The sequence below is a fragment of the Apis florea genome, unplaced genomic scaffold (assembly GCF_048593485.1).
Source record: "Apis florea isolate Af1SG1 unplaced genomic scaffold, ASM4859348v1 contig_3802_pilon, whole genome shotgun sequence".
In the NCBI taxonomy this organism is placed as follows: Eukaryota; Metazoa; Arthropoda; class Insecta; order Hymenoptera; family Apidae; genus Apis; species Apis florea.
The window spans coordinates 1,964,336-1,991,726 of NW_028256863.1; the positions used below are offsets into that span (position 1 = coordinate 1,964,336).

The window sequence follows — 27,391 nt, forward strand, 5'->3', positions numbered from 1 at the left end:
TCCAATTTTCCAGTATTTATTGCTGCTTATAAGAAAAAAGAAAAAGAAAAGGAAATATCTTCTTCTTCCTCTGTCTAGCCTTCGTTTCGAAACGAACTCCTCCTTTTCCCCGATATTTTCCAATTTTATTTCTCATCATTTTTCCGCTCCTCCTGAAAAATATAAAGGCGCAATGCGAGTATTATGAATAGTGGAAGGAAAAAAAAAAAAAAAAAGAAACTTTGAACGAAGAAAATGCGCGCGAGTTTGGTACGATTGGTAACGAGTTATAGATAAGGACAATTAGTTATTTCTGTAACGTACCGGTTAGCAACAGTTCGCTCGTGTCATCGAAACGCATTGACCATGATATTTACGATCGGATCGATCGATCACGTTCCGCCGATTTCCCTACGAAACGATAGAACTTGGAACCGTGATGTAATAACGTTACACAGTTCGCGAAACTCGACGTTACGAGAAATTTCGAATTTCTTTATCGTCGTACATCCCGAATGAATGAAGTGATTCACGTTGTTGTTGTCGTCGTCGTCGATCGAGCTCGATATCGATATTTCTTTTTTTCTTTCTTTCCTTTTTTTTATTCTCTCCTTTCCCTTTGCTTTTATCTCTGTTTTTAACAGAATGCGTGGACGAAATGACGGGATACGAGAAAGGAAGGGAGAGGCCCGTGAAACCGAGCGAGGAATCGAACAACGATGGAGGATCGATAGGATTGTTAGAGACGGATAGCGGGGATGTGGTACTTTTTCGGCAGGAAACGCAACAACAACAACAACAGAAGCAACAACGCCACCAACTTTACCAGCTGCCTTACGAAAAGCATGGAAGCGAAGAGGGCGGGGACATGGTGGGCGTGCTGGAGGCGGGACAACAGGAAATTGAAAATGGCGCGGTCGCCGAGGCGAGTGACGCCGAACCGGTAGAAATCCCCGTCTCACCGGAACAAGGAAACGACGTAGACGACGCTTACGGCGTGCATTCGCTCGGCTTCGACGCTCAGGACCCTCTGGTTCGAGAAAGGTGAGCATTGTATACCACGTATACATATACATTCGAATTATTTGGCGATCACGCGTGTGGAATTAGTAGTATTCGCAACGTAAAAGAGTCGTCCTTGATCTCGAAGCGAGGAGAGTTTAAAAAAAAGAAAGAAAACGAAGAAAGGCGGCGCAAAGTTGGAGGAGCAAGGAGGGAAATAATTTTAATTTTAACGAATTATCGTGTTGTCAAGGGGTTATCTCGATCAGGACTCGAACGTGTACGGGGGCGGCGATTTAGGCGGCGATTCCTCGTCGAAGCAGGAGGAGCAGCAGCAGCAGCAACAACAGCAACATATTTCTCTCCACCACCATCACCACCAACAACAGCAGCGTCAGCAGCCGCACCACCACCACCACCATCACCAGCAGCAGCACTACCACCGCCATCAGCACACCGACCATCACCACGACCAACAGCACCATCAGTCGGAATACGTTCAACTGGGGGCGAGAGAAGTATCGGCTGGCGAGGGTGGGGATAACGAAGCGTCGAGCGAGGTCCCCGTATTGCCGGAGGAAAATCGGGCCGGCAGTCACGCGCCTTGCTCTACGATGCATCGTTACGGTACTGAAGCGCTCTCGCCGGCAGCGGCCGACCATCACAACAACAACCACCACCACCACCACCACCACCATCACCACCACCACCACCACAACAACCATCACCACCACCATCAACAGCACCATCATCTACAGTCAACGGACACGTCCCAACAACACGCCACGCTCTCCTCGACCAGCCACCGTCACTTGGACGAGCAAGAGGCACAGTCGCATCAAAAACCGGACGAGGACGTCGTGGAGCGTACGAGCGGAATCGCGGTAGCGATGAGCGGCGCCCGTGGAGATTTCAACCTCGGTATGCTGTTCCCGAATCTTGCGAGCACCGGTGCGGCCAGTTCAGCCGGCGAGATCGGTGGGAACGATGGCCACCAGCAGCATAACCGCCACCATCATCATCATCACAATCATCACCACTTGGAGGAAGTTTTGCCGGATGCCGCGTATCTTCAGCATCAAATGCGGGGAGGAGGTAACAATGGTAACAATGGAGGAGGAGGCAACGGAGGTGGCAGCGGCGCGGAGGGCAGCGGCGGCAGCGGCGGAGGTGGAGGCGGTGGTGGATGCTCACCGGCGCTTCGAACCGGTAGCTCACCGGGTTCCGTCAGTCGTAGTCCGCACGAGGATCAAGAACTTTCGTCGCCTCATCGCCAAGGGCAGGCAGAGGGAGGAGGAGGAGGAGGTGGAGGTGGAGGTGGAGGTGGAGGAGGAGGAGGAGGAGGAGGATACAGCCCGAGCGAGCAAGGGAGACAGTCGTACGCTCATTTGACAGCTATGCAGCCACCGTCCTCGGTCGGACAGTCGAACCACGGCCTTGGCCAGGACACCGATCGTGTCTCCGATCAGATTTATATGGATTCGATATACGCTCACCACACTGTCGGCACGCCTCATCATCATCAGGAGCACGAGCCCGGATCGTCGACTCCTCACTCGCCCAGTGGGCCGCTTACCAGGTAATTCGATATTCCTCGCATCGAATCGTTTCGTATTTATTGTTTTTTTGTTTTTATCCTTCGATAATCAAACGGAGATTTTCCTCCCCTCCCCTCCTTCGTGGGGAGTAACGATCGTGCGTTCGAAAACGCGACCGCGCGTCGTCGTAAGAGGCGCGTATCCACCGAGAGGTTTTTAACCGTTCGTATTTACACGGCGGCTTAAGGCGAATGCTCGATGCTCACCCAAAGTATTGTATACGTAGGCGATACAAAACCAAAAATGAAGCTAAACCGAGGATGGAAAACAGTGCGACGCCTCTCCGGCCCTATGCTAACAGTTTCTTCAAAAATGAACAACATCCCTCGGTGTTTACCGATTCGTCCAGGCACGAGCCGCACGTCCTCCAAACGTTCTCTACCATCGATCGGTTTATACCCGAAATCCCGTCGCATGTGTAAGCACGTACGTAAGCGTGCAACAAAGGGATCGACCGTTTCTCGTATTTCTTTCTTTCTTTTTTTTTTTTTTTTTTTCTCTCTCTCCAATCTTTTCACTCGCATCGATCGAAAATCTATTTTTCCTTCTCGATCCACGAAAAACTTGATCGTGGTCGGGACGAGAATCGATTCACACCAGAACACGCGCTTGTCGTTCTTTTTTACGGTGATAAGAGTTTATTGACTCCGATAGGGAAACGATTCTTCGATCGTGCGTTGTCCGTGTCTCGCGGCGAGAACGTTATCGAGAGCTGCGTCGATTAAAGTAGTTGCATTTTATAATCGGACGATGTTGACGAGAACAAAGGGAGGGTAGAGCGGCGATAGAACGTGAATTCGGAATGGAAGCATTTGAAATTGGAAAAATCGTGCGGGCTCTCAATTTTTTAATACTTCTATCTACGCTCCTATCCGTGCCCGGTTTTCGTGTTTGTCGATTTCCTCATGCGGTCTGCGCGTGCAGGGGCCACGACCTTCGAATTTATAGTTATCTAAAGTTCGGGTGCAGAGGACAATCTGCTTTTCGTTTCTCTTTTTGCGGGGTATCTTGTTGTCGTGATTACGAGCACGCCAAGATCCGAGATGACGCAAAATCTCCTCGTTTACTGTCGGTGATCTCGTAACCTCTACGTCTCGTGTGTTCTCGCCCGTCCTTCCTTTCTTTACTCTTTCTCCCCCCGTTTATTTGAACTTGTTTGCTGTTTAACCGAGTGCATGTTGCTAAGTTGCTCGTCGTATAAGCGGGAACGAAAGCGATGTGTAAACGGTAATTGTTGATCCTTGACGCAAAGTTCGTCGTTGTGAATCATCGCACAGTTTACAGTTCACTATAGTCGAACCCAGAAACGCGTTCCAAGAAACCTTTTGGTATCGTGTGACGTAACAGACTCGAGGAAGAGAGTTTCAGACGCGTTCTAAGACGCGAGTAGAATCGAAGGGGAAAAAAGGCGAAACAAGAATAATTTTTAAGTTTTCTTTTTTCTTTTTTTTTTTTTTTTTTTTTCTCGGTGTGTCTTCTCGACGTTGCGAATCGATGTAATCGTTTTATGCGTAGATTAGTACGCATAAGTGATACGAGATGACGCGCAGATCGAAGTGAAAGTGAAGAAAGTCGATAGTCAAAGAAATGTCGATAGTCTCGATTGAAGTAAAATATATAGTCCCTTCCCCTAATCTCTTCGACAGTCGAGCATCCGATGATAACCGTAGCTTTTTAAATTTAGATTTAGATTAATCGCTACGAAAGTATAAACAATCATGAATAGGAATAAATGTTTAGAAATGCGAGCAGAAGAACGAGAGCAGAAACGAACGCGTGAATCTCCAATGGTCGGTGGTCGTAAACCGCAGGATCGGTGGTATATAGTTTGGAAAGTCTGTAGGTAGTGGCGTGAAGTTGAGAAGAGTGTGTGTGTGTGTATGTGTGCGTGTGAGAGAGAAAGAAAGAAAGAAAGAGAGAGAAGTGTTAATCGAGGGCGGGATCGAGGTATCACGAGAGGGGACAGGAACGTAGAAAAGAAACGAAGGAAGGGAGAGATTCGCGGAAGGGGAAATCCTGACCACTTTGGAGGTCCTCCAACGCCATTCGCTTCTACGTTTTCCGTTCACATTGTTCGTTCCTGTCCCGTGAAAGAATCATTGAATCATTGTTTCTTGTCTCTTCCTATCAACCGTGAATGTTCCTATTTCCCGCGTTTTCCTTACGAATTCAAGTTTATCGTGCAGGCTAAAGGAATTGAGGTGTAAAAAGAAGGTGGGAGAGGAAGCAAAGAATTTAGGATTCTCGTTTGGACGTCAGCAGGAACGACAATATGCAGTGAGTGTAACTCGATGAACGTTACGTTTCGATTACGATTAATTGATGTTTCGACCAAGCCATCTATGATTTATTATTACTTTTCTTTCGAACGATTTTGTTAATTGAAAATATAATGGTGTAAATAAATTTACAGGATAAGAATGTTTAACGTTCGAATAAGTAAAATATTGATAAACTAATATAGTACATAATGGTAAAACGGTATATGTATTAAACGTATGTCATGTCCTCGTGGCATATGTCACATTCGCGTTTCAATCTACGATTATTTTATCGTTATTTATATTTTCTGTTTTAGTTCACATAATATCGCACTCGAGATTGAATTTGCAATTTGAAATTCGGTTTTTCAAGATCGAATCTCGATGATACCTACACATTGACCTATTGCACTTATACACGTATTCGTTTATATTACTAGTCCTGCCACGTTTAGACTTGCCTCTCCACGAAAGCGACTTCCCTTCCCCTCTCGGTTTTCTACCGTCCGTACGTCGTTTCATTTTTATCGGCGCTTCGTCGCGAACGCGAAATGTTGGAAAACAAAGTAAATGGGAAACTGATAACAGTTGCAAAAACATAGCTCGTAAATATTAACGCCGACTTGACTTCGGGTCGAAGGTGGTTGTCATGGCGGCATACGGCTTGATGATACTTGTCGATTTTCTTGCACGTCTTCGAGTCGAAAACGGAACGTTTTTTTTTTTTTTTTTTTTTTTTTTTTTTCTTCTCTCCTCCCCAATAATTCTCGCGAATTATTTCATGTTGAAGATATATTATAATTTTTGCTTGTAAACCTCTTCTTCATAGAGGGAAGGGGGTGTAGCCAGACGTTGCATGGTTTTTTTCAACGCCGACTACCTCGGATCTCGGATCTCTTCCCACCACCGGTGACGCGCGATATCGTGAGAAACGGCTTATCGAGTCGGTGGATTCAGATAGCGATCCAGTAACAGGGGCTATAACCCTGTCGCTACCGACCTTCTAGATTGGGTTTCGCGATATCTGCATTCTTCGCGAACTGGCCAAAATATCTTCTTTCCTTACTCTTTCCTCCACTTTTAACTAGAGAGAAAGAATTGTTACACATTGCGTTTGCTTTAGAATCGTATAAAGAATCGATCGAAACTTCGAAAATGCGAGAGAGAGAGAGAGAGAGAGAGTAAGATCTAGATTAGTAGAGTTGGCAACCGGCAACGATTGGGAGGAAAGTTTCCTGGAAGAAATCCGACCGCTTAGTTATTAAAGTTTCCGGGGACGGGCATGGGTGTGCATCGTCGTGGTGTACGTCGCCGTCGCGTCGCATCGCATCGCATTGTGTACATGGCGTGTGTATACATATAAGTGGGCAAACGTTGCCTACGCACTGGTTCGAGGAGAATCGGTATGCGTTTTATACTAACGGAGCCGAGTGGTCTTGATTTCCGGTCAGGTTGCGTATCGCGTCATCGTCGACCAACAATTTTCTTCGAAATCGTATTTGAAATCGACCGATCGGTCTCGATTAGTTTCGATTTCCAATGGTGTAAAACAATAAGATAGGATAAACGTGATCGAACTGTTTGGATAGAAGAGATTCGATTGGGGAAGAGGTTTAGATTAAAATATATAATTCGAAACGATTTAAAAGCAAGGGTGTTTGTCGCGTGTCCGTGAAACGAGGCGCATCCGCGATGAACTCGTGAAACAACGTTTTTTCCCGTCGATGCGCATGGGTGCCGCATTGTGTCCTGTGTCGTGTCGTAGAAATTAGCTCGTAACACGTGCTGCGCTCGCGCGCGTATCGCTTCCTTCCTTCGCGACGAACTTGGTTACACAACTGAACTTTTTTCTTCATACACATTCTTCATAGATTCGCTGATCTCCGGCTCGTATCGAGTTTAAAGAACAAAAGAATATAAGATTGAGTGCATAATTTTTGTTAGAATTTACAATGGTTACGCTCTGACTCTGGCTAGGTTATACGAATTCGGACGAACTTTGCCGAACTTGGACGAATTGAAAAGAGACGGACATAGTGACTATTATCGAAGGATCTCATCTCGCGCGCACGGACTTTGAAGTCTGAAAAACAAAACATCTGAAACATTCGTTTTTTTTTTTTTACATTCTCAGTTTTCAAAGGAAATTTACAAATTGAACAACGATGCTCTTGGAACAGCCGAAGGACGAAGTTGCTCTGTTATCGGTGTTTCTTTTACTGAGAATACCGTTGTTCGAACCAGTTTCATTCGAAATCGTTCCGGGAGAATACGCGAATCGTCTCGCGAGCACGTACCGATCGAACAGTACGTGTCGGTCGAGTCATGGAAACCGTCAAGGTCGCGCGTTTCTTTGCTTTGCTTTACGTCGCGCAACGTGTCCGCCACGTTCGTTAAGTTCAATGCGTCGAACGCGTTTCCCGGCGATAAAGATGCACGTTCGATCGTCGATTCATGATCACAACTATGCCCGGAGAGAACATCGAGCGGAGCGGGGTTTGTATTTACATACGTGTGACACGGTAAGAGCGCGGTAACGTTTTATTTTTACACATTTGATTTTTTTTTCTCGAAATCGTGACGACTCGACGCTCACGAGTCACGCGATTTCGGATCCACGAATATTTGCGCAACGAATATGACAACCGGAAATTTTGGTTTACGTGGGTTTATGACTACAAACCGTGTTTCTTATTCTCGCAAAAAAAAAAAAAAGAAAGGAATGCAAACATTTACGATCAGTATTTGGTAGCTTTCCTCGGAGAGAGCCGATGTACTCATGCGATTTCTTAAAGTGATCGAAAGCTCAGGTACGAAGGGGTCCCGATGGTAATGGGCTAATGGTAACGGTAGCCTTAATAGCATCGTAATGGTGATGGCAATGGTAATGGAGTAGTTGTGTTCCGGGTAGACATTCGTCGGTAAGGAACAACGAAAAACGTCCTGCCGTGGCACGCGCCCGCATTTACGGGCCGATGGATCGAAGAACGGTTTTCTAGTTTCCGGTCACCCGCGAAACATCATCGAACCCGTGTCACCGAGGTTTCGTTTCCTACTTCTCCCCTACTTCCTTTTTCCCGTGCTCTCCTTCCCTTTTCTCTTTCTTTCTTTCTTTCTCTCGACGCACGGGGAAATGAAAACAAATGAAATTCGGTCGGGTCGGATTAATTCCCAAGAGTAGGGGCGTGCATCGAGTATATATCCTATAGTCATCGAACCAGAACCCGTTTCACGCGTTCTATAACCGCGTTACAAGTTTGTTCGTTATTTCAGTTCGTTGTATCGTTCAATAAGCGATGTCAGTAGTATGACGGCGGCCAGCGCGGCAGGAACAGGAGGCACTTACGGCCTTCCTTACATGACCGGCAGCCCTACGGAATTGACTGCTTCGCCTCAGCAATTGTGGAACGCTCAAGGTAATGTTTTTTGTTGTGCGATCATATCTCGATACGATGAAGAGAAAAGGGACGATCGATCGATTAATCGGCCGATTATTCGAACCACACACAGGTCTAGGAACAGGACTTCCCGCTATTTCAGAAGATTACGGTGCTAGCAGCAAGTCGACAGGCACGGTGACACATCAGGCCTTGCCAGGATTTTCGCAACCGTTCTGCGGTAGGGCGAGTTTTCGAGGATACAGCCCGTCTTATCCGACGCAGCAAAGCAATGCTGGAGTCGGGGCTGGGACTGTGGAACCCTCGTCGTGGAACTATGGCTCGCCTTCGAACGACACCCTGGCCACCCAATACGCTGCCCCTTCGAGGCGGCAACCCGTTAACCCTCCGTCGACACCTGCGCAGCATCAGCTCACAGCTACTGCCAGTCTTAGCGCGAGTAAGTATATATTTTATATTTACTTCTTTCATTCACTTTCTTTCTTTTTTTTCTCGCGTATATCTCTTTTTTCCTTTAAAATTGCGCCTTCGTTTCTACTCTTCTTACTTCCTTCCTTCCTTCCTTCCCTTTCTTCTTTTGTTGTACAACTTTGTTGCGCATCATTGAAGGAAAGAAAGCACATTCGGCTCGCGCCACCAATTTATCTCCACTATTCCCTATTCCGCCGGTAAATTTAAAAAAATTCGCTTTCTTTTTTTCCCTTTTCCTTTTTTTGTTTTTTTTTTTTTATTTTTATTTTATTTCTTCGGTTTCTCCACGGTTGTTCGCAAAGATACAAGTCGAATAATTTCGCGGATACTGTACTGTAGATTTTTTTTTCGATCTTGGTCGAGCATACATACACCAGCCTCGAAGGACGATCCGTGTCGCATTACGCCAGCCACGGATGTGTTTCGAAGAGCGATAAATTGTGAACGATTTTGAAGGAACGCGAAGGAACACAGTGACACGCACTGGCTGGATCGTATTGCGATCGTAAATAACGAGAAAAGGATTCGATTCCCTTTGCTTCTTCGTAATTCGTTGAATGAGTTAACGAGAGAAAACGAGCAAGGGAAGAAAAGAGAGAGCGTCGCATCGTGACAAATTTTCCGAGCTCGCGCTACGTCGGTGGCCCAAATAAAAGTCCCTATAAGTTTACGAAGGAGAATATCGCGTTACAGTTTTCCCTCCGTTTCTTTTTTTTTTTTTTTTTTTGTCAAAGATCGATCGATCAAAAAAGAGAAGATCTAAGTCTTTTTCTTAATTTTTTTTTACCCTTTTTTTCATTTCTTTTTTTTTTTTTTTTTTTTCAATAACTGGAACGAAAAAAATCAAAATCGTATAATTATTTTCTTATTAAAAAAATATTTCAAGATGAATATCTAAAGAAATGATATTAACATTGAAAGAATAAATAAATTAAAAATTACTACGCGAATTGATCATATTTTAATTATTTTAATCTATTCGAAATCTGGTTTAAATTCGAAAAAATATTATATAAAAAGTTTCTTAAAATAGAAATTAAAATGCTATATAAATTACCAGGAACAAAAAATAATAAAAAAGAATGTTTCATTCCGTTCCAACATGTACATGTGTATACATGCATGTATGTTATATTTATACTCCGATTAAAGTAGAATTTCGTGCAACTTCGCCACCCTTCGTCTATCTTCGTGTGTGTCGTTATCTTTCGTGCAAAATACGCGGAGTGGAAACATACTTGACGTTCGCGTGTGCGTAACGCATGCGTTCACGCAACGAAGGGATAGGTACATATGGTAACCAATGGTACGAAATTCTCCGATTATCGGACGAGTCGGGGCTTTATCGGTTGCACGGGTCGCCAACGCGTGACCGATGACACGATTCGTTCCGTCTCCACGCGAACATCGCGAGTCACGGATAATCGCGATACTTTCTGGATGTTCACTTTTGCTTTTTTTTCTTTTTCTTTTTTTTTTTTTGCTTTCGCTTCTGCCTTCTCTCACGATTTTCGAAAATCGAAGAATCGATTCCACGGCTTTTTGCTTCGAAGAAAATCTTTTGGAAAATTCCTTGGAATATCCATACGAATAATATTACGAATAGAATAGAATAATGCGAAAATATTGGAAACACGACGCGATGCGACGGCAGATTCTTGCCAATATCGATATATGCGCTACCACGCGAACAATTTTAGCTTGGATGATTCGTTTGCCGAGCGTGTGCCATGTGGTTGATTGTCGTGCACGGTATCGAAAGAGGCATTGATATGCGACCCTGACCTAGACAACAGTCGCACTTCCAATCTAGTTTTGTCTACGCGCGATACAGAAGGAACGATAATATACTTTTATGTATTTAGTCGTGTTGTTCCGGGACCGCAAAATTTAGATAACTCCGACGGCAAACGGCGAACGCATTTTAGTTAGCATCGAACTCTCCATATGGATAGATCGTACGATCGACGAAGTGTCTCGCTACGTTCTCTACGTCGGACGATGTTGCCGTCATACGCGATTCGGGGCGACGATATGACCCCGATCTATCGAAGAAAGAAAACGATTTCTTGGAACCGCTTGGTTATTTCACTCACGCTAATGCGGGAACGAACACCAAATGGAAAATTGTTGTTTGGTCGTTTTGTTTCGTTTTATTCGTTAATGCGATAAAAAAGTCTGGCCACTTGCGATTCGCGATCGGTGTAATTGCCGAGGATCGTTATTTTTACGCCACGTTATTGTAATAACGACGGTTGCCGCGATAACGGTCGCGTCGAGTGCATCACACGCCACAATCTCGACGAAGGACTCGACCAGTTCAAAAGGTCAAGTCGGATTGTTTTTTTTTTATTGCGAGCATAACGTCGTAGATCCCTCTATATTTGTATGAACGAAGATGAAAAAGACGGAACGGTCTTTCTATATTACATGTGCGTGCCTTTCATCGCCACAACGCAATCATTTTCGCCTTTGTTCGCTTGCCGTCGGTTCCAATCTTTCCGCGACTAGATTCGTTCGATCGTCCGTCCGCTCGTGTAGTGATGGATAAGCTCGGAATAGAGGGATACAGGGAGTAGGGATAGCCCGGGGAGAGAGGGGAGGGAGGGGGGAGGGGTATACGGAGAAGAAAGTCGAGTCGAAAGCTTTTTAAGTGGCGCGTGGTCTTTTGGAAAGCGACCCGGGTGCGTCTGCGGTTTCAACGTAGATCACTACTTTAGTCAAAAGTCAAGGGGAACGAGGAATACGGCTTTTAACATACCGCGATCTCGAGTGGTTTTTGAACGTGCGTCTGGGACCGATGCGGCCCGATGTTCTCTTCCTTCACACGAGGAAATGACTACGCACCACAGCGACGGCAAATCTATGATCGACCGTTATACGTATATGCATATACATATGCCTTTTGCCAGCACGCGCCTGGTCTCGGTTTAACTTTGACTTGCCAGAACCCTCTTGCATCTTACCCTACCCTAACAAAATATCGAACATCATTCGGCGAATGATGTCCTATTCCGTCTCTCTTTGCTCGCTCCAGACGAACTTATTTACACGTGGCCTTTTCTCTGTTTAATATCCGATTCTGTAATATGCGCTGTTCCCCTTACACGAATTTGGACTTGGATTGTTATTTAAAATTGTATCTCTTTGATTCGATCCTTTTGCCCTGCTACTCGATCACTCCGTCTTTGCTCTGTCTTTCGTTATATTGTATATATATTTTGTTCTTGCGTTCTCCGTTTGCGCACCTTTACTCCTCCGTCCCTCCTCCTGTCGATGGCAGGGGAGGACTCACAGTTGTCTCTATCCCGGCGTGGCGCGACGGTCGGTTACAACATTCTGCCCCTTACGGCTCTGCTTCGTCAAGTAATTCGACTCGACCATTCTCATTCCCCGTCGCTTCGTCATCTTCTATGTGGCGTCTTGGTCACCGTTGAATATTCGGTTACGAAGAATATATCTAACATTTTTGTGTGTGGTCATTGATCAGGATGCGTTCTTCAATTCCTTTCTTTTACCATCTTCGAAAACACGCAGCAAATTTAACGTAACCAATTGTTTCGTATTTTTGGTTTTCCTTTTCCCGAAATGGAACAAAAATGTAAGAATGCCGTAGTAAAAAAACGCGTGTAGCAACGAGCTATTGTGTCGTGACTGTTATCAAACGGTTTTCGCGCCGCTTTTCTCTTCTTTCCACACTGTTCGTGTTCACGGTTCTTCTCGCTCTATACTGTCTCCCTCTCTTCGTCTGTTTCACGATGGTGTCGTATCGTTGAACGGTTAGAGATCGTAAGATGGACGCCGACGTCAGCTACTCTTTGCTTACTAATATACGATATCCGATTGCTTCCCAGTCTCGTTTCTGCCGGATGTGCGACTACGGTACGCCGACCTTTTCGTCCTCTCTCTGTTTCGATATTGCTCTCTTGTGAAGTAATACGAGATCAAGGCGCGTTGTAGATAATGTACAACTAATATACTTCGTTAAAGTTGATCGCGAACGTGATTCGCAGATTCGTATTTTTAAAAAAATCATCGTGAAAATGATCGTGAAACGAAGATACGATGGTATACGCGTGGCACTTGACATGCGTACTAGCAACGACTGCTAGTTATTATTATCGAGAAACACCGGAAATTCTGATAACGCCATATCCCTTTACATCCTTTTTTATGCATTATTTCGTTTCCTGTATCCTTTCTTTTGTACGAACACAATTTGCGTTAAATTTTCTATTTTTCTACCATGTGATCTTCCATTTGATTGATGATGAATCGACGAATATCAGGTATGTTTCAAAAATCGAAAGAAAATTATAAATTATAAAATTAAAAAATTATTCGTGATTAAATGTTATTGCACGAAAGTTTTTTTTTTTTTTTTTTTTTTTGCAAAATTTTCATTTGTTACGTTCGCGCGTTTTATTTACTCGTCCCGATTGGTAAAGAATCGTCTCGAGAACGATTGGAAAGATACAAAATCACTAATTAGGCGGTAATTTCTTCGTTCGTGACATATCGATGCGTTGTCGCGTGAAATAGTTTCGAAATGATGCATGATTTGCTCGAGGCATTTTTCACTTTCACTGGATGGCCATTTTCCGACAGGCGTTCGAATGTCGCGAGTTTTCACGATCGAAAATAAAAACGAGGCACGCGTGCACGTACATTTTTGCGTCCTGCCCCCCCCCCTTCCTCCCGCCTCGCCTCGTCGTTTCCCTTCATATCTTCTCTGTTTCCTTCCTTCTCCCGTTCACCCCGTTTTTCTTCGTTTCGCTTTCACGTTTGCACGTGGTGAAATTCCTACTGTTTCGAAATATTTCCCAATGATTTACTTTTTGAAAGGGAAAATCGTATGCGCTTTCACACGTATGTGGATTCCATTTTGAAAATGTACAAATCGCGCAGTGCACAACATCGAGGCGGAATACTTTACGGAGGGCCGCGAGTGTGTAAATTGCGGCGCAATTTCCACTCCGTTATGGCGACGAGACGGTACGGGCCACTACCTGTGCAACGCGTGCGGTCTTTACCACAAGATGAATGGAATGAATCGACCTTTGGTGAAGCAGCCACGGCGATTGGTAAGGAAGGAAGGAAGGAAGGAAGGAAGGAACGGAACAACTAAGCAATCGTTGTATGATCGGCGAATTTTCATTGAAAGCGCGGACATATGCTTGGTGTTACAGCCGTTTTCCGCTTTCTCTTTCTTTGTCTATCTATTTCTCTCTCTTTCTCTCTCGGAACGATTTTCTCTCCTTGTCCGTTGCAATAACGGAGACGGAGGAAGAGAGAAAGATGAACAAAAAAGGGAAAGGAGAAAGATCGGTCTGAAGAGAGTGTAGATGCGCGTGCGCATAGATACACGTACGCGAATATAGAACAACAACAGGAGCCTATGTGGAAATTCGCCCGTGTCCAAATTGGGCTTGTGATCCATGCCATTCGTGATTTGGACAACAGATCTGTAGATATCGCGTGATCAATTTCCGCGTTCGTTCCGCATTCGTTGCGAACGTTTTCACAGACGATGGTAATGCAGACACCGGAATCGTATGCCAGCGGATTTGTGTCGATGTTTAAAAAAGAGGAAAAGGACTCGATGCGCGAATTTTAGGCGCGCACGCGGTACGAGTAGAAGCACCCTTAACGTTTGGCATCCTGTCTCTGTTTCAGTGGCGGACCAGGGCGATTTCTACAAAGGCTTCTGTGTGTATAGTGGCACCCGTCGCGCCTTCGAGGAGAAATCGAGCCGGCGTTTGGTAGGTGTCATCCCCCAACACATTCACTCATTTACTCATTCACTCAATCGCTCGCTCATGCATATCTTTCCTCTCTCTCTCTCTCTCTCTCTCTCTCTCTCTCTCTCTCTCTCTCTCTCTCTCTCTCTATCGTTAGCTCTTGTCGGCCGCTATTCCTCTCCTCTTATTTTATTTCTCTTATTCCGACCACAACTACATTTATTCATCGATCTATTCTCGATCACTTTTCATCGTACGCTTATTCTTTTTTCCATTGTCCGCTTAAATTCGATGCATTTTTCTCGACGATTCAAATAGAGAAAAACGACGTCTATTTTCCATCGTAGCTCGCAAGTAGAAAACGATTACCGGTTGAAAATTAATTATAGCTTCGAGGTGCCACTATGCCCATGGTACAATCGTGCTCCGTTTCGAAATCTTGCGTAGCCTGGTAGAACGGTTATAGATTAAAAAAAGAAAAAAAAAAAAAAAAGAAAAGAAAAGAAAAGAAAAGAAAAGAAAAAAAAAAGAAAAAGAAAAGAAAAAAAGAAAACGGGAGAAAGATCAATTCAATTTCTTCTCGTCTCGACACTCAGCGACTTTTTATTCGTCAAGTTTAGTGACAGGCTCGCGTGATTTCGCGCGGGGAGTTTTAGCCAATCACGTTGTCTCGCGCGCGCGCGCGCGACATCGTTGAACGCGTCGCGGTCGCTGCGCACGAGTCAACGTTTGAGCTCAATTCGATCATAAGTTACGGTAGACGTAAGACTTTTTTTCCTCTGTTTCATCCGTCTCTGTTCCTACTTTCCTATTTATCTTGCTTATTTTCATTGAACCCGCCTCCCCCCTCTCTATCGTCCCATTCTCTATCATCTCTGGTCGGAAAGAAGTCAAAAAAAAGTGGCTCGCTTTCCGCTCGTCCTTTACGTCCTTCTGTTCATCTCTCTCGCTCTCCTCTTCCTCCCCTTCCTCCTTTTTCCCCGAGCCCTCGTATTTCGTCCAAATTTTGTCCAAACGTCGCCCGTAGTATACGAACAGAATCGTAAACACGGTTTTTAACGAGATTTCATGTGTCCGCAGTCCGCTTCAAGACGAGTAGGCACTTCTTGCAGTAATTGTCAAACGACGATGACGTCGTTATGGCGTCGCAACACTCTGGGCGAGCCTGTTTGCAACGCGTGCGGCCTTTATTTCAAGTTGCACGGGGTGAACAGGCCTCACACCATGAAGAAAGACAGCATTCAGACGCGAAAGAGGAAACCGAAGGGAGGGATGAAGTCTAGTGACACGCCGATCGCCGGGAATGTCGCGGGAGTGAGCAATAACAACACGACCATCACCACGGCCAACAACAACAACAACAACAACAACAACAATAACAACAACAACAATAGCTTGAAATTAGAACCTGGTACGAATTCCAATGCGATCGGTAGGTCTACAAGGCCGGTATTTCTCATAACTTTTTTGAGTTGCGAACCTCCTTCTCTATTTCGAGTAACTTGATAATTGTTCGCATAAAGTTTTATGCGACGGAGAAGAATGTTGAATCGTTTTGTTGAAGGGAAAGTCGTTAATTAAAAAAACGACTCTTTGTGGATCGCGACTCACACAGATTGGGAACCACTGGTCTACGATCTCATTTCATTTTGTCTTATCCATAATAACAATTTGTTGATGTCCATACAACAAGATGCCTTGATTTTACCTTTACACTATATTTCAATATTTGCACAGACACGTATGGCGAGTTAAGGATGAGCCATGCCGGAATGCCCCAAGTGAGCTACGGCAGCAGCCTTTACGGAAGCCCTCAATCCGCCACCCAGATCGTTTCCTATCAGTCTGCATCCTCTGGAATGTACTACGATATGATCGTTTCCCAGCAACAACAACAACAACAACAACACAGCAGCAGCAGCAGCAGCAGCAACAACAGCAACAACAGCACCAACACCATCAACATCCGCAACTTCTCGAGACTCACTCACCGAAAGTCGAGTGCCCGTCACCACCGTGCGCGAATCGATCCCCTGTTATGATATCCGCGAGTCATTCGCCCGATCATCATCAACTTCCATCCCCGCATATCGTTACGCTTGGAAATTCCTCGCCAAGCACGGCGGCAACTAAAATTATTCTCGACAACGGCCATCTAGACAGACCGTCCGTCGTCTCGCGAGACCGACTTTTGTCGACGACAAAATTGAAGTCGTCCGTCGATGGAAAAATTCGTTGTTAATCTGCGAGAAATAGGTACAAAAAACGCGAAAGAGAACGCGTTGTATTTCTTTCTTTGTTTCAACGAGGTTTCGGTTCGCTTTGAGTTTTCAAAAGGGAGCGTTTTCTTTTTTTGCGCTTTTTGTATTTACATTATGCGTTTCTTTTCAAAGCGTTATCGAATCATGCGTTGAAACGGAGAAGTACACGGGAGGAATGAAAAAAGGAGAAGAAACGTGGCTATTTTTTTTTTTTTCTTTTTTTTTCATTCTTAAAATTAATCGATGAATCGTTCGATTGACTTAACTAACTCGCGTATACATAACCTTTCTCTTTTTATTCTTTCTTCTCTTTATGTCATTCTTCTCGCACGCGTTTGTACTTCGAAGAATAAGAGGACGAATAAGCAGAAAAAGATAATAACGATATAAGTGGTGAATACATAATGCATAAGGATAAAGTCGCGAGGATGAACCTTGCTAAGAAATGAAATGAAAAGACTGGACCCTCCTGTACGTTCGACGAACGGGACTGATAAAGGAGAGGATAATACCAGAGGTTTTTTAAGTATCGATTATTCATGATTTTGCGAAAAAAAAAAACTCGTTGTAAATAGTTTTGAAAAGTGTGCATGCGTGAGCAATATACGACAACGTGGGGACGAACCTTGTTTTTTTTTTAAGATTCGGTTGTACTTGTTTATTTTTACGCGCACGTTTTAATTAGAGCGACGATCGATGAATGAAATTGTCCAAACGATGTTCGATCGCCGCCATTATTCTTCCGTTACTTGTAAATAGACAATAATGTTATTAAAAAAAAAAAAAAAGCGATAGCAGTTTCGATTCGAAATGTGGTACGCGCGGCTCGAGTCGAAAATACTTGAAAAATACTAGTTATAATCGTTATCTTTTTCGGTCTAATTGTAGCGTTACAACGACCTACGCTGTTCAGTGTCGTTCCACACATTCGAATGCTACGATCTATATAAACGATACGATGCATAGCATTATAATTTTATAACGTTTACCGATAAGAACGGTGACGATGACTATGACAAAGACGATGACAATGACGAGGACGGCGGGAACGAAAGCGCTTTCGATAACAAAATTGTGATCGTGGTCAGCAATAAACGTTTGCGCGGACAGAGAGCACGTCCAGCGAGTCGAGGATTACGCATTAAGGCCCAACATGTTCTTATTATCTTCAAAGTGTGTTGTATCGAATCGGTAATTTTTAAATAAAAAGGGATATTTAAATCGGAAATATCGAAGAAGATTTATAACGAAACCAACCGCGATAAAATGAAAATGAGAATACTTAACTTGCGTAAATATGTATTATTTATTCTAGGAATACGAAATTATAACCTCGTTTCATCTTTGCCAACGACAACGATCATAGAGAACGACGAACGGAATAAACACACGAAGAGGAATTAAGAGCCCAAGAGCGTTTAAAGAAATTTACGATATTCTTTTTTTTTTTTTTTTTTTTTTTTGGTGTCAAAATACTCGTCTCGCTAAGTCCAAAGAGGAGGGGGATTCTTTCTCGATGGTGAGAGAAGTGTCGAGTGTATAACGAATAAATATTGTAAGCAGTGCGCGCGAGGGAAAGGAAAGAAGTAAGCGCGGGCATGGCCACGAGAACGCAACCGACACTCGGACCAGCTGGCAAAGAGAAGTCGGTGAACGTGCAGGAAAACTTCATCCTTGTGTATTTTCGGCGATAACGGCCGCGATATCTCGACTAATCTCGGTTAAAGGTTGGGACGAGAAAACGAGCGGTCGCGTCCCCTCATTGGCGTAAACGTGAGGGGGGGGGGGGAACGAAGCGAGGAAGCCATTGCATTTCGCGCGCATTTCGAATCGAATTGGCGTATCCCTATCTTTAAAGCTTCGGGATACTTAGACACGAGTGATATTTTTCCATTTGCAAAAGAATTGCATTATGCGTAAACGAATTGTTCGAATTTCGAATCCTCGGTAAGCCTCGCTCTTACGACCGTGTCTCCTCACCTGAGTGTCCCAAGTCTTATCGAAGGAATCCCGCGTGTGTGCTCTGCAATGACGACACCCTCTTCTCTTGACTCGAGCTTCCCTCTTCTCCCGCTGTTTTCAACGATAACACGACGCATGCTCATTCTCTTTTTCTTTCTCTTTCCTATGTACACGCATTATACATATATACGTACTACATATTTACGTATATATATATGTATGTATGTATGTATGTATGTATATATGTATGTATCTTGTTCACCGTAGCTTAGATGTAAACCGATACCTTTCCGTCGTCGAGCAAGAAAAAAGAGGGGTAAAGAGTAATAAATTCCCAACTTCTTCCCTCTCCTTTTCCCATTGCTTCATTTCTACTCATCGTGAGAGACCATTTTAAAGAAGAAGAGGAGAAGAAAAAAAGAAGAGAGAGCGACTCTTTAAAAAATATATTTGCACGTTTTTCAGTGAAGGTGTGTAAAATGGGGGATCGTGCGAGACCAAGATGGCAGCGAAAGGGAGGCGAAAACGATCGATAAGTTGACAGGAGGATGAAGAAGCGATCAGGTTTGCCTGGCGTTCGTCTAATCGCGTATTCGGTCAATATTTAACGCGTTCGCGTTCGTGTCGCGCGTGCTTTCCCTCTCTCCCTTAAACTCGAATCGAAAAGCTTCGGTACGACGCTACCAGGCGGCAGCCGGCCCGAATCCCGTCGACACACCTTGGCAGCGCACCTGTGTCAAGCCGCGCGCCGCGCTCTCTCGCCACCTTCGCTCTCGAATCGTAACCGCGTCTGCGAGTCGATCGTCGACCGTCGACGCGACACAAATCGCATATTCACGTTCCTCGATATCGTGGCCAAAAAAACCTGAATCCTACGGAAATCATCACGTTCGATGCGAAACGATTCACCTTGTTCTCCTGCCACGGTAAGTATTTCTCGATCTTTCAATTTTCCCGCTTCGATTCGTTCACTTTTTTTCTCTCGCTCTTTCTTCACGCTCTTCTTTACCTCTCGTTGGAATTCTCTCTTTCTTTCTTTTTTTTTTTTCTAATCGATTTATTTTATCGTCTCTTAGAGAGAGTATCGTTTGAAATATCGTAAATTTATCGATTACAACACACGATCTGGAATATGAAAATAAGATATCGAGACGAAAAGTCGCGAAAGACAAAAAAGAGTATAAATAACGGAACCGATCTATTTCATCGTTTATCCATAAGATGGACAGAAATCGGGGGGAGAAAGAGAGGAAGGGAGCGTGTAAAGAGGAAAAGCGGAAGAATTGGAAACGAAGGACGACGATATGGTATGATGCATGGGGCGTTGTATCGCGACACAGAGGTGTCGAGACGAAACGAGTCGTGGCAAGACGAGGTAGGGCGCGACGCGTTGAGTCAAGGCAAGCCGATATTTGGAAAGACGTATGGTAGCTCGGTTGTTCGGTAGCGCGTGCACGGACGAACGAACAAACGAAACGGAAACACTTGTGTTTTACGTTCGACAACACTTGTGGATGGACCGATCTTCTCTTTTCGTGGCTCGATCAGTTTTATTCGTCTCGTGCAAAGCCCGACTGTTTTTTTTCCCCAAGATTCGATCGTTTCAACTAATTCAAATTATTTTGCGGTTCACTCTTTTCGTTTCGTCCAATATACATATATACATATATATATATATATATAAGTCGCGTGCCACAACCATCTCGACGAAGTCTACCGCGAAACTATACGATATCGAGACGAGAGATACCCCTGTGCACAGATATTTTATTAATCGTTAAGCACATAGCTGTGGTAAGATAATGGAATAATATCGGGCAATGACGATAATGCTGTTTGTCGTGCGTGGCGTTAATTATTGGACTCGAGAGTCGCGTGATCGGTCGAGCAGATCGCGCTTCATCGTTTTCCCTCGAAAACGTGCAACCCTTTCTCGGAGGCTCGGCCGTCAAGCGTCGTCCAGATTCGTTCGTTCAAAGTGTCATTTCGTACAAATACGAGTATTTTAAACATGGCTCGAAACGTGCAGAGATCGTACGACTCTCGTAAGAAATTTTTACCTTTATTTTATGGAAAGACGATTGTTTCTACGACGGTACACGGAGGAGGTGGATTGTTTATTCGTGGAAAGCCACGGAATACGTTCGTGCGTTGTAAATTATTACCTTAATTACGTTGTAAAGAGGCGCGATCGCGCGCAATAGAATCGGGCCGATGGATCGCGTTATCGTATCGTAAAGAGCTTTAAGGCGGTGCTCGCGATTCGAGAGTAGACCGCGACGTTTAAATCCATAGTCAAACTCGTTCTCTTCGTAGAATCTTAACGAGCAGTCACTCGAAATGTGTTTCGATTCTAATGCGAATTGAATCGAGGAGATGGAAAATTACCAGTCCCCGGATTCGGGGAAGCAACGTGTTGCGTAACGAAGCATGGATACGCGTCACCCCTTGCGCATGCGCTACCTTCGAACGAAGAAGAAAAAGAAAAAGAAAAAAAAGTTTCATTTCTTACGGTTGATCGTCGCCTGTCTTTTCGATATCGTGTTTAGCTCGACACGTACGCACCCATACCAGCTCATCTGGGATTTTCATTTATGCCGATAAGAATTTCCTACTGATAAAGAAAATGGCCTCGTGTTCGCGATTCTGACGCAACCCTTTCGGTCATTCCACAAAAAAAAAAAAAAAAAAAAAAAAAGAAAAAAATCGAAAAGCGATCGAGGAAGGAGACACCTCTTTTCGCCTTCATCGGGTGACTCACTCCAACTGATTTTTTTCGTTTCACCTTAATCTCTTCGCGAAGGTTGTCGCTTCTCCAACACTTGGCCGCACTCGATTCCCTCGCTCGTTCCCAGGATGGCGCAGAGGCACGTAATCCGCGCGCGATTCCCCATCATTCGAAGAATGAAATTTCGATTTTTTAATCGATCGGCTCGAGGCTTCCTTCCACTCTGAGCGTGATGGAGCGTGGGCACGTCGCCCGTCGTTCCTCGCGAAGAACTCGGGGCCGCTAGACTAGAGAAACGGCGCCCTACGCCTTCCTGGCGAACCCGACGACTGAAATTATCATTTTAGCTGATATACTAGCTAATGTAAGGATGCAGTTTTATCTCTTATTATCATGGGAAACGAGATAAATCGCGATAGTGCCGTTTATTTTGACAACGGCGTACCTCTCGCCGATGGCTCGACGAAGGCATCCCCATCGCTGCCCACGCGGGACACCCGCTCGGTCCAGACACCCGCGTCTGGAAATGTATTTATACGATAGGGTTGCTCGTCGCAATCCATTTTCACCTTCTTACCCGTTATTTATATCCGTGCGTATCCTTGCTCGAAGATCGAGAGAGAGAGAGAGAGAGAGGGAGGGAGTCTGTCTCTCTCTCGTTGGAAGCGCGAAAACTCCTGTCGGACGCTCGTGGACTCGATCTGGTGGTTTTGCTCTTTGATCGATCGGTTTTCGAGAGAGCAGAGAACGTGACTTGGTCGATTTCTTATCGTTCGTTATCAACGATATACCGCGAAGCAATCTATATTTCCTTCGTTCTCTTGATAAACAATACGTTTTTTTTCTCGATACGATCCTTAGATACGTGACGAAGAAGATCGATGAATCGCGGTGTCCGCCGCGGAAAATTTCGCATTTTGCGTGATCGGATTAGAAATTTCCTCGAAGTTAAGGGAAAAGGGGGGAAAATTGTAAAAATTGTTCGATCTTTAACGGTTGGAGAGCAATCGTGCTTTTTGAGAGAGACGCGAGAGTTAAAAAAGGGAAATTGTTTTTCAGCCGTCTTATCGATCGTGGACGAAGAGCATATGGGACATCGGTCACGGTTTTGATTTTTATCACGATTAAATCCGTATCGAAGACGATTACCCGTCACGTAGTACGCCGCGTTGAACGGAGAGATCGTTTTGCGAAAATTCTTTCTCCGAGCGGATGGGAGAACCCTTGGTTACTTTCTCGCGTTACCTTCGCTACGATGACGCTTCGTTTGCGAAGATGAATCAGAGCGAGCATCGGTGACGTAATAACGGCCTCGTTCATTATCTACGATGGACGACGATCGAAAAATCTTTCTTCACGAAAATTAGGCTCGAACAGCTCGTTCCACATCGTCGATCGTTTTTCAAACACTTCCCCTCCTTCCCCCCATTCTTCCTTCTTCTCGAAATGGATTCGTATATTTTCGTCATTTCTTAAATTGCGAAACGGACGAGAACTATAATGAATCGATTAGTTAGAGGGGAATAACGATCTGTTAATGCACACGTAATGTAGAAAGTCGGCCGATAGATAATTAGACATTGCCGCCAACGTATATACGTGCAGTAAGGTTGGAAAATCACGTGGAGATTTCTGCACAGATAATATTCTTCGAAAAAAGAGTAGAAAAAAAGTGGGAGAAGAAAGAGGAAAAGATAAAAAGTGGGTGTGATTTTCGCGATGACGATCGAGTCTCGCCAAAAATTCGAAGATTCGCTTCGAAGGATTACAAGGCAGGAAAAATAACCTATCGTAATCCGATCCGTTTCATCCTCAACGAATAAGGAGGAGGGAGAAGAGAGAGAGAGAGAGAGAGAGAGAGAGAGAGAGAGAGAGGAGCGAAGATAAAAAGCGGGTGCGAATGATTCACACCGTTGCTACCCTACCAGCACGAAACCGAATATACACATCGGAGCGTGAAGTACTCACGGAGAATCCGTGGCAACAAAATGGCGAAGATGGCCGACGAGAACGTGGACGAAGGGGCGAAAGGGGAGGCATGGACACCTCTCGCGATCCCCTCCCTCCCCCACCCCCGTGACAGCTTGTTATCTCGCTCGTGAGCTAGCAAGCGGCCGCTCGTTATCGACGAACAAACAAACGGACCCCTCCGTTTGCCTCTTTTCCACTCGATAGCCGGAGAGAGATTCTTTTCTCTCTCCTCTCTCTCTTTCTCTCTCTCTTTCTCGTTTTAGTTTTTCCGTCGAAAGAGTGAAAAACGTAGTAACTTTTGCTCTGCACGGTGGCGCCGCTTCGCTCGTGTGTATTCGCCCTCGCGCAGGAAATTCGTTTCAAGCGGACGCACAGTGAGTTTTCGACTATTTTTCTGGATTATAGATTGTAGAGGGGGATTGTGCAGTGCGCGTCGAATTATCACAGACTGGACAACGTGTCAGGATCGAAATCGTCGACCACAACGGATTTTTCGCTCGTCACCCTTCGAAGGTAGGAAAAGGAAGATTGGAATTCGGGGTTTTTTATTCAGATTGTTGTGTATTGACATCGACTGTGATTGCTAACCATGAAGCTGACCGTTTATGTCAATATCTGGGTTCATTCAAGATCGAACAATTTTTATTTAATATAATTTTTAAATCCAATTGATTACTTGTTATTTTGGAATGATATTTGGATTCTACAAAATTATAATTTTTATCGTCGAAATTTAAAATCGGATAGCATCGAAAATTTGATCAAGTACGAACGATACACTAAACGTGCCGCTAAGTGATCTAAATATTAATTGCGATCTTAACTTTGGAGATCGAACGAACCAATGAATTCTACGAGGTCATTGGCAAATTGGAATTCTCCGCATTTTTACCACGTGAAAAAATCCCGTTCGTAGAAAAAGATCCGAAAGAAACTGAACTCGCGATAAGTGTTGTCAGGAGTAAAAAGATTACTTGCCGTCGGTTTGAAAGGAAAGAGTGAGTGGAGTATGGTCGCGTGCTCGGTCCGGAAGTCGAAACTTGACATTGTCAAAGGGAAGTGTGACGCGAGTCACAGGTAAACACCAAGTTTGCCGGTTTTTTCTCGAGACGGACGAGGCGCGCCGTCCTCCCCCTTCCCCGTTTCTTCCTGTGTCGGACCATTCTCTTCCGTTCTTTTCTTCGACGTTCCTCGAGATTCCAACAGAAACGATTGTCGCTTTGCACTCGCACTCGCTCCAACTCGAGTTATCTGGCCAAAACGCGGCCGTGTCGCGTACCATAAAGGCTTCACTTTCTCTGCTCTTCCATCCACGACAATCCTTTTTCGATTGTCGACAGATCGTGTACTTACGTGTTACAGATCGTGATGAAGGAGACATTGATGAAGCAAGAGATCAAGCGCGAATGGGAGGAAAACAACGTGGACGAAGATTCGCCCAGGATGACCATGGTTGGAGCAAATCCGGATGAACAATCCGTCGAGAATCCCCGGACGGTGATCACAGCGAGAAGACACGTGCGCACCATCACCACGGCTGGTCATATAACCGAGACAGTGGTTGATCCGGAACCAGACTCACCCGATAATCTCCAATCGCAACGGCAACAGCAGCATCACCGATCGATGGATGAACAAGGACAGCAAACTCAATCGCGCACGTTTCAAGAGGAGCAAGATCAGGCATGCAAACAAAATTCGCAGAGTTATGTGCAAATTTCTCACACCGAAGCGGAAATTCAACAACAGGATCGTTCTCGAGAGCAACGAATAGTTTATTTGACGAGCAATGGACAAGAAGTGCGAGTCGTAGCAGAAGCGGTAGATCCGTCTACGTTGACGGTAAAAGAGACGGTTAGGTAAGTGAAAATCGATCATCCGAATATATTAGGCGACGAGGAAATAAATTGATATTATTAAAATTTTTATCCAAATAAAAAATATATTTTATACGAGGCAATTATTCACATCACAGCTTAATTCCTTTTCTTTTTCTGAATCTTTATCGATAATGCAATGAATACAAATGATACGCTCAAAGGTATGAGACATCAGAATCCGATGGGACAGATGCGGATCGCATGTACGCTTATCCGGCGGATGGCCAACAACAATTGCAAAGAGAGAATCATGGGGTCGCTGTTCAAGCGCAGGAAAGGCGAGTCGTCCAATCGGCCAATCATCAAAGATATAGTCCACGAGAAACTAACCAATCCGGTGGTGGAAATGGATCAACCGGTAGATCCTATCATCAAGGCTCACCAGTCCTAGTTCCAACTAGGGAGGAGTACGAGGGTGGCGCCCCCATAGTTTCTCATGCAGGGACAACCGTTACCGTGCGACTCGATTCGCCCACAGCGCCCTCTTATTCTCCGCCAATGAATGACATCGGTATTCGAACGAGTGCTGGACTTCAACAATCAACTGGTCAGCATCATCAACATCAACTTGTCACAGGATACGTGAACGCTGCAGGAGTAAATATCAAGTACGAAACACCGGAAACATCAAACGCCGCAGTAGTAGCAGCGGCTGCTGCTGCGATTCCAGTCGACAACATCAAAGTATCGAACACGTACACTACTCTCGAAACGGTGCCGATTCCTCCCACGCAAGCTGTTCAATATCCTCAATATATATCCGGTAGTGACACGTTTCAACAAGCTCCAACTTATACTTATACGAAACCAGGGGAACAAGTGATTTTGACGTATCCGTCACCGGTTCAGTTGCCCTCGCGCGTTCCTGGGGTGAGTAGCTATGTAGTTAATGTTTAAACAATGAAAAATGAAAAATAAAATGAATTATTGCTTTTTAATTAAACAGAAAATAAATATTTTATTCATGCATTTTTTTGTATGTATAGAGTATAGTTTTTCTCCAGCTTTGTATACAATACGCCATTGTTACGTTAGAGCGCATGCGTTTTGTTCACAGGTAGAGTCAGGGAGCACGTATATGAAAGGCGACCCAACGTTAGCATCTTCGTTGGGAAGTACGCGTGGAGTAGCATCTCTGCATTACGAACAACCAGGATCTCCAGGATCTCAAATGACGTTGTACGGAAGCGGGACTAGTGCGTATCCATATGCCAAAGCGACTCCTTCAGCCGAATATTGGTCGACAGCAGGAACTCCGTCTCCACCTACGTTCGATTGCGTCCAGGGATACCAAACGGCAATTTCCGTCGGCGATACTAATATACTCTATTCTGGCGGTGTATACAGCGTGTCAACTGGAAACACTACGTCTTCGTGGTCTAACAATTTATCGCTATCCAGTACCGAGGAGAATTTGGACGGAATGATCATGACTGTGGATCCTAAAGAGTGTTCTAATTGCGCAATTTTGACTACTGTATTGAGGAGGGACGAAGCTGGGAATTACTTGTGCCAAAGTTGCGCCTATACAACAAACAAGATGAACGGTATAAACAGAGCGTCCATTAAATGCGGCAAACCGAAGCAAGCTGTCGCCACGGTAAATTTCATCTTTTATATCTTTCTCGAGTATGTCTTACCCTTTTTCTTTTTATCTGAATTTTTCAATCTCTCTTTCTTCATCCTTTCTTTTCTAACCTCCTACTTTTTTTCGTCTCTTTTTCTCTCTCGCTCCCTCTCTTTTCTCGTTATTTCTTCTTCTGCTCTTTCTTCCTATTTCTTGGCAAGCGTTGTCCGCGAAAAATAGAAAAAGAATCAACGTTATCTGTTACCGAGCAAACAATCGCGTCGAGACTTACTGCGATTGTTGTTTACTCTACGTCTTGAACGCTCCCATTTTCGCGTTCGTGAATTCGCGTCGCATATTACGCGATCGAGAATATTACGCACGAAAAGCGTACATTTCTCTTTCATTTTCCAGGCGGGTGTTCGAAGAACCGGTGTTCAATGCGCGAATTGCAGGACGAGCAATACAACTTTATGGCGGCGAAATAACAACGGTGAGCCGGTGTGCAATGCATGCGGTCTCTACTACAAACTACACAACGTAAGTTTGTTTATTCGTAATTCGCACATGCA

The 27,391-nt window shown here is 44.6% G+C and overlaps 2 protein-coding genes and 1 long non-coding RNA gene across 7 annotated transcripts in view; 2 read left to right on the plus strand and 1 right to left on the minus strand.

Moving 5' to 3' along the window:
* The window catches only part of LOC105735138 (uncharacterized), a 29,882-nt gene extending 12,391 nt beyond the window's left edge, over positions 1–17,491 (plus strand). The window contains 8 exon segments of the mRNA XM_086916655.1: positions 624–1,023; positions 1,235–2,560; positions 8,114–8,256; positions 8,351–8,677; positions 13,618–13,793; positions 15,531–15,861; positions 16,188–16,348; positions 16,351–17,491. Coding sequence (XP_086772781.1) covers positions 624–1,023; positions 1,235–2,560; positions 8,114–8,256; positions 8,351–8,677; positions 13,618–13,793; positions 15,531–15,861; positions 16,188–16,348; positions 16,351–16,692 — 3,206 coding nt within the window. The 3' untranslated portion in view covers positions 16,693–17,491.
* On the minus strand, positions 1–21,758 carry LOC147656185 (uncharacterized). The gene is made up of 2 exons (XR_015294993.1): positions 21,459–21,758; positions 1–152 (listed from the first exon to the last, which is right to left on the minus strand). It is a non-coding gene; the product is annotated as an uncharacterized LOC147656185 (long non-coding RNA).
* The window catches only part of LOC100866028 (uncharacterized), a 10,903-nt gene continuing 2,925 nt past the window's right edge, over positions 19,414–27,391 (plus strand). For 4 of the 5 annotated variants that reach the window (XM_086916657.1, XM_003692732.4, XM_086916658.1 and 1 more), the window contains exons 1-5: positions 19,414–19,599; positions 24,735–25,231; positions 25,414–26,122; positions 26,310–26,852; positions 27,234–27,359. In XM_086916657.1, coding sequence (XP_086772783.1) covers positions 19,567–19,599; positions 24,735–25,231; positions 25,414–26,122; positions 26,310–26,852; positions 27,234–27,359 — 1,908 coding nt within the window. In that variant the 5' untranslated portion in view covers positions 19,414–19,566. Of the gene's footprint in view, positions 19,600–23,538; positions 23,886–24,734; positions 25,232–25,413; positions 26,123–26,309; positions 26,853–27,233; positions 27,360–27,391 lie in introns of those variants that run through there. The other variant, XM_086916656.1, reaches the window with a different exon arrangement.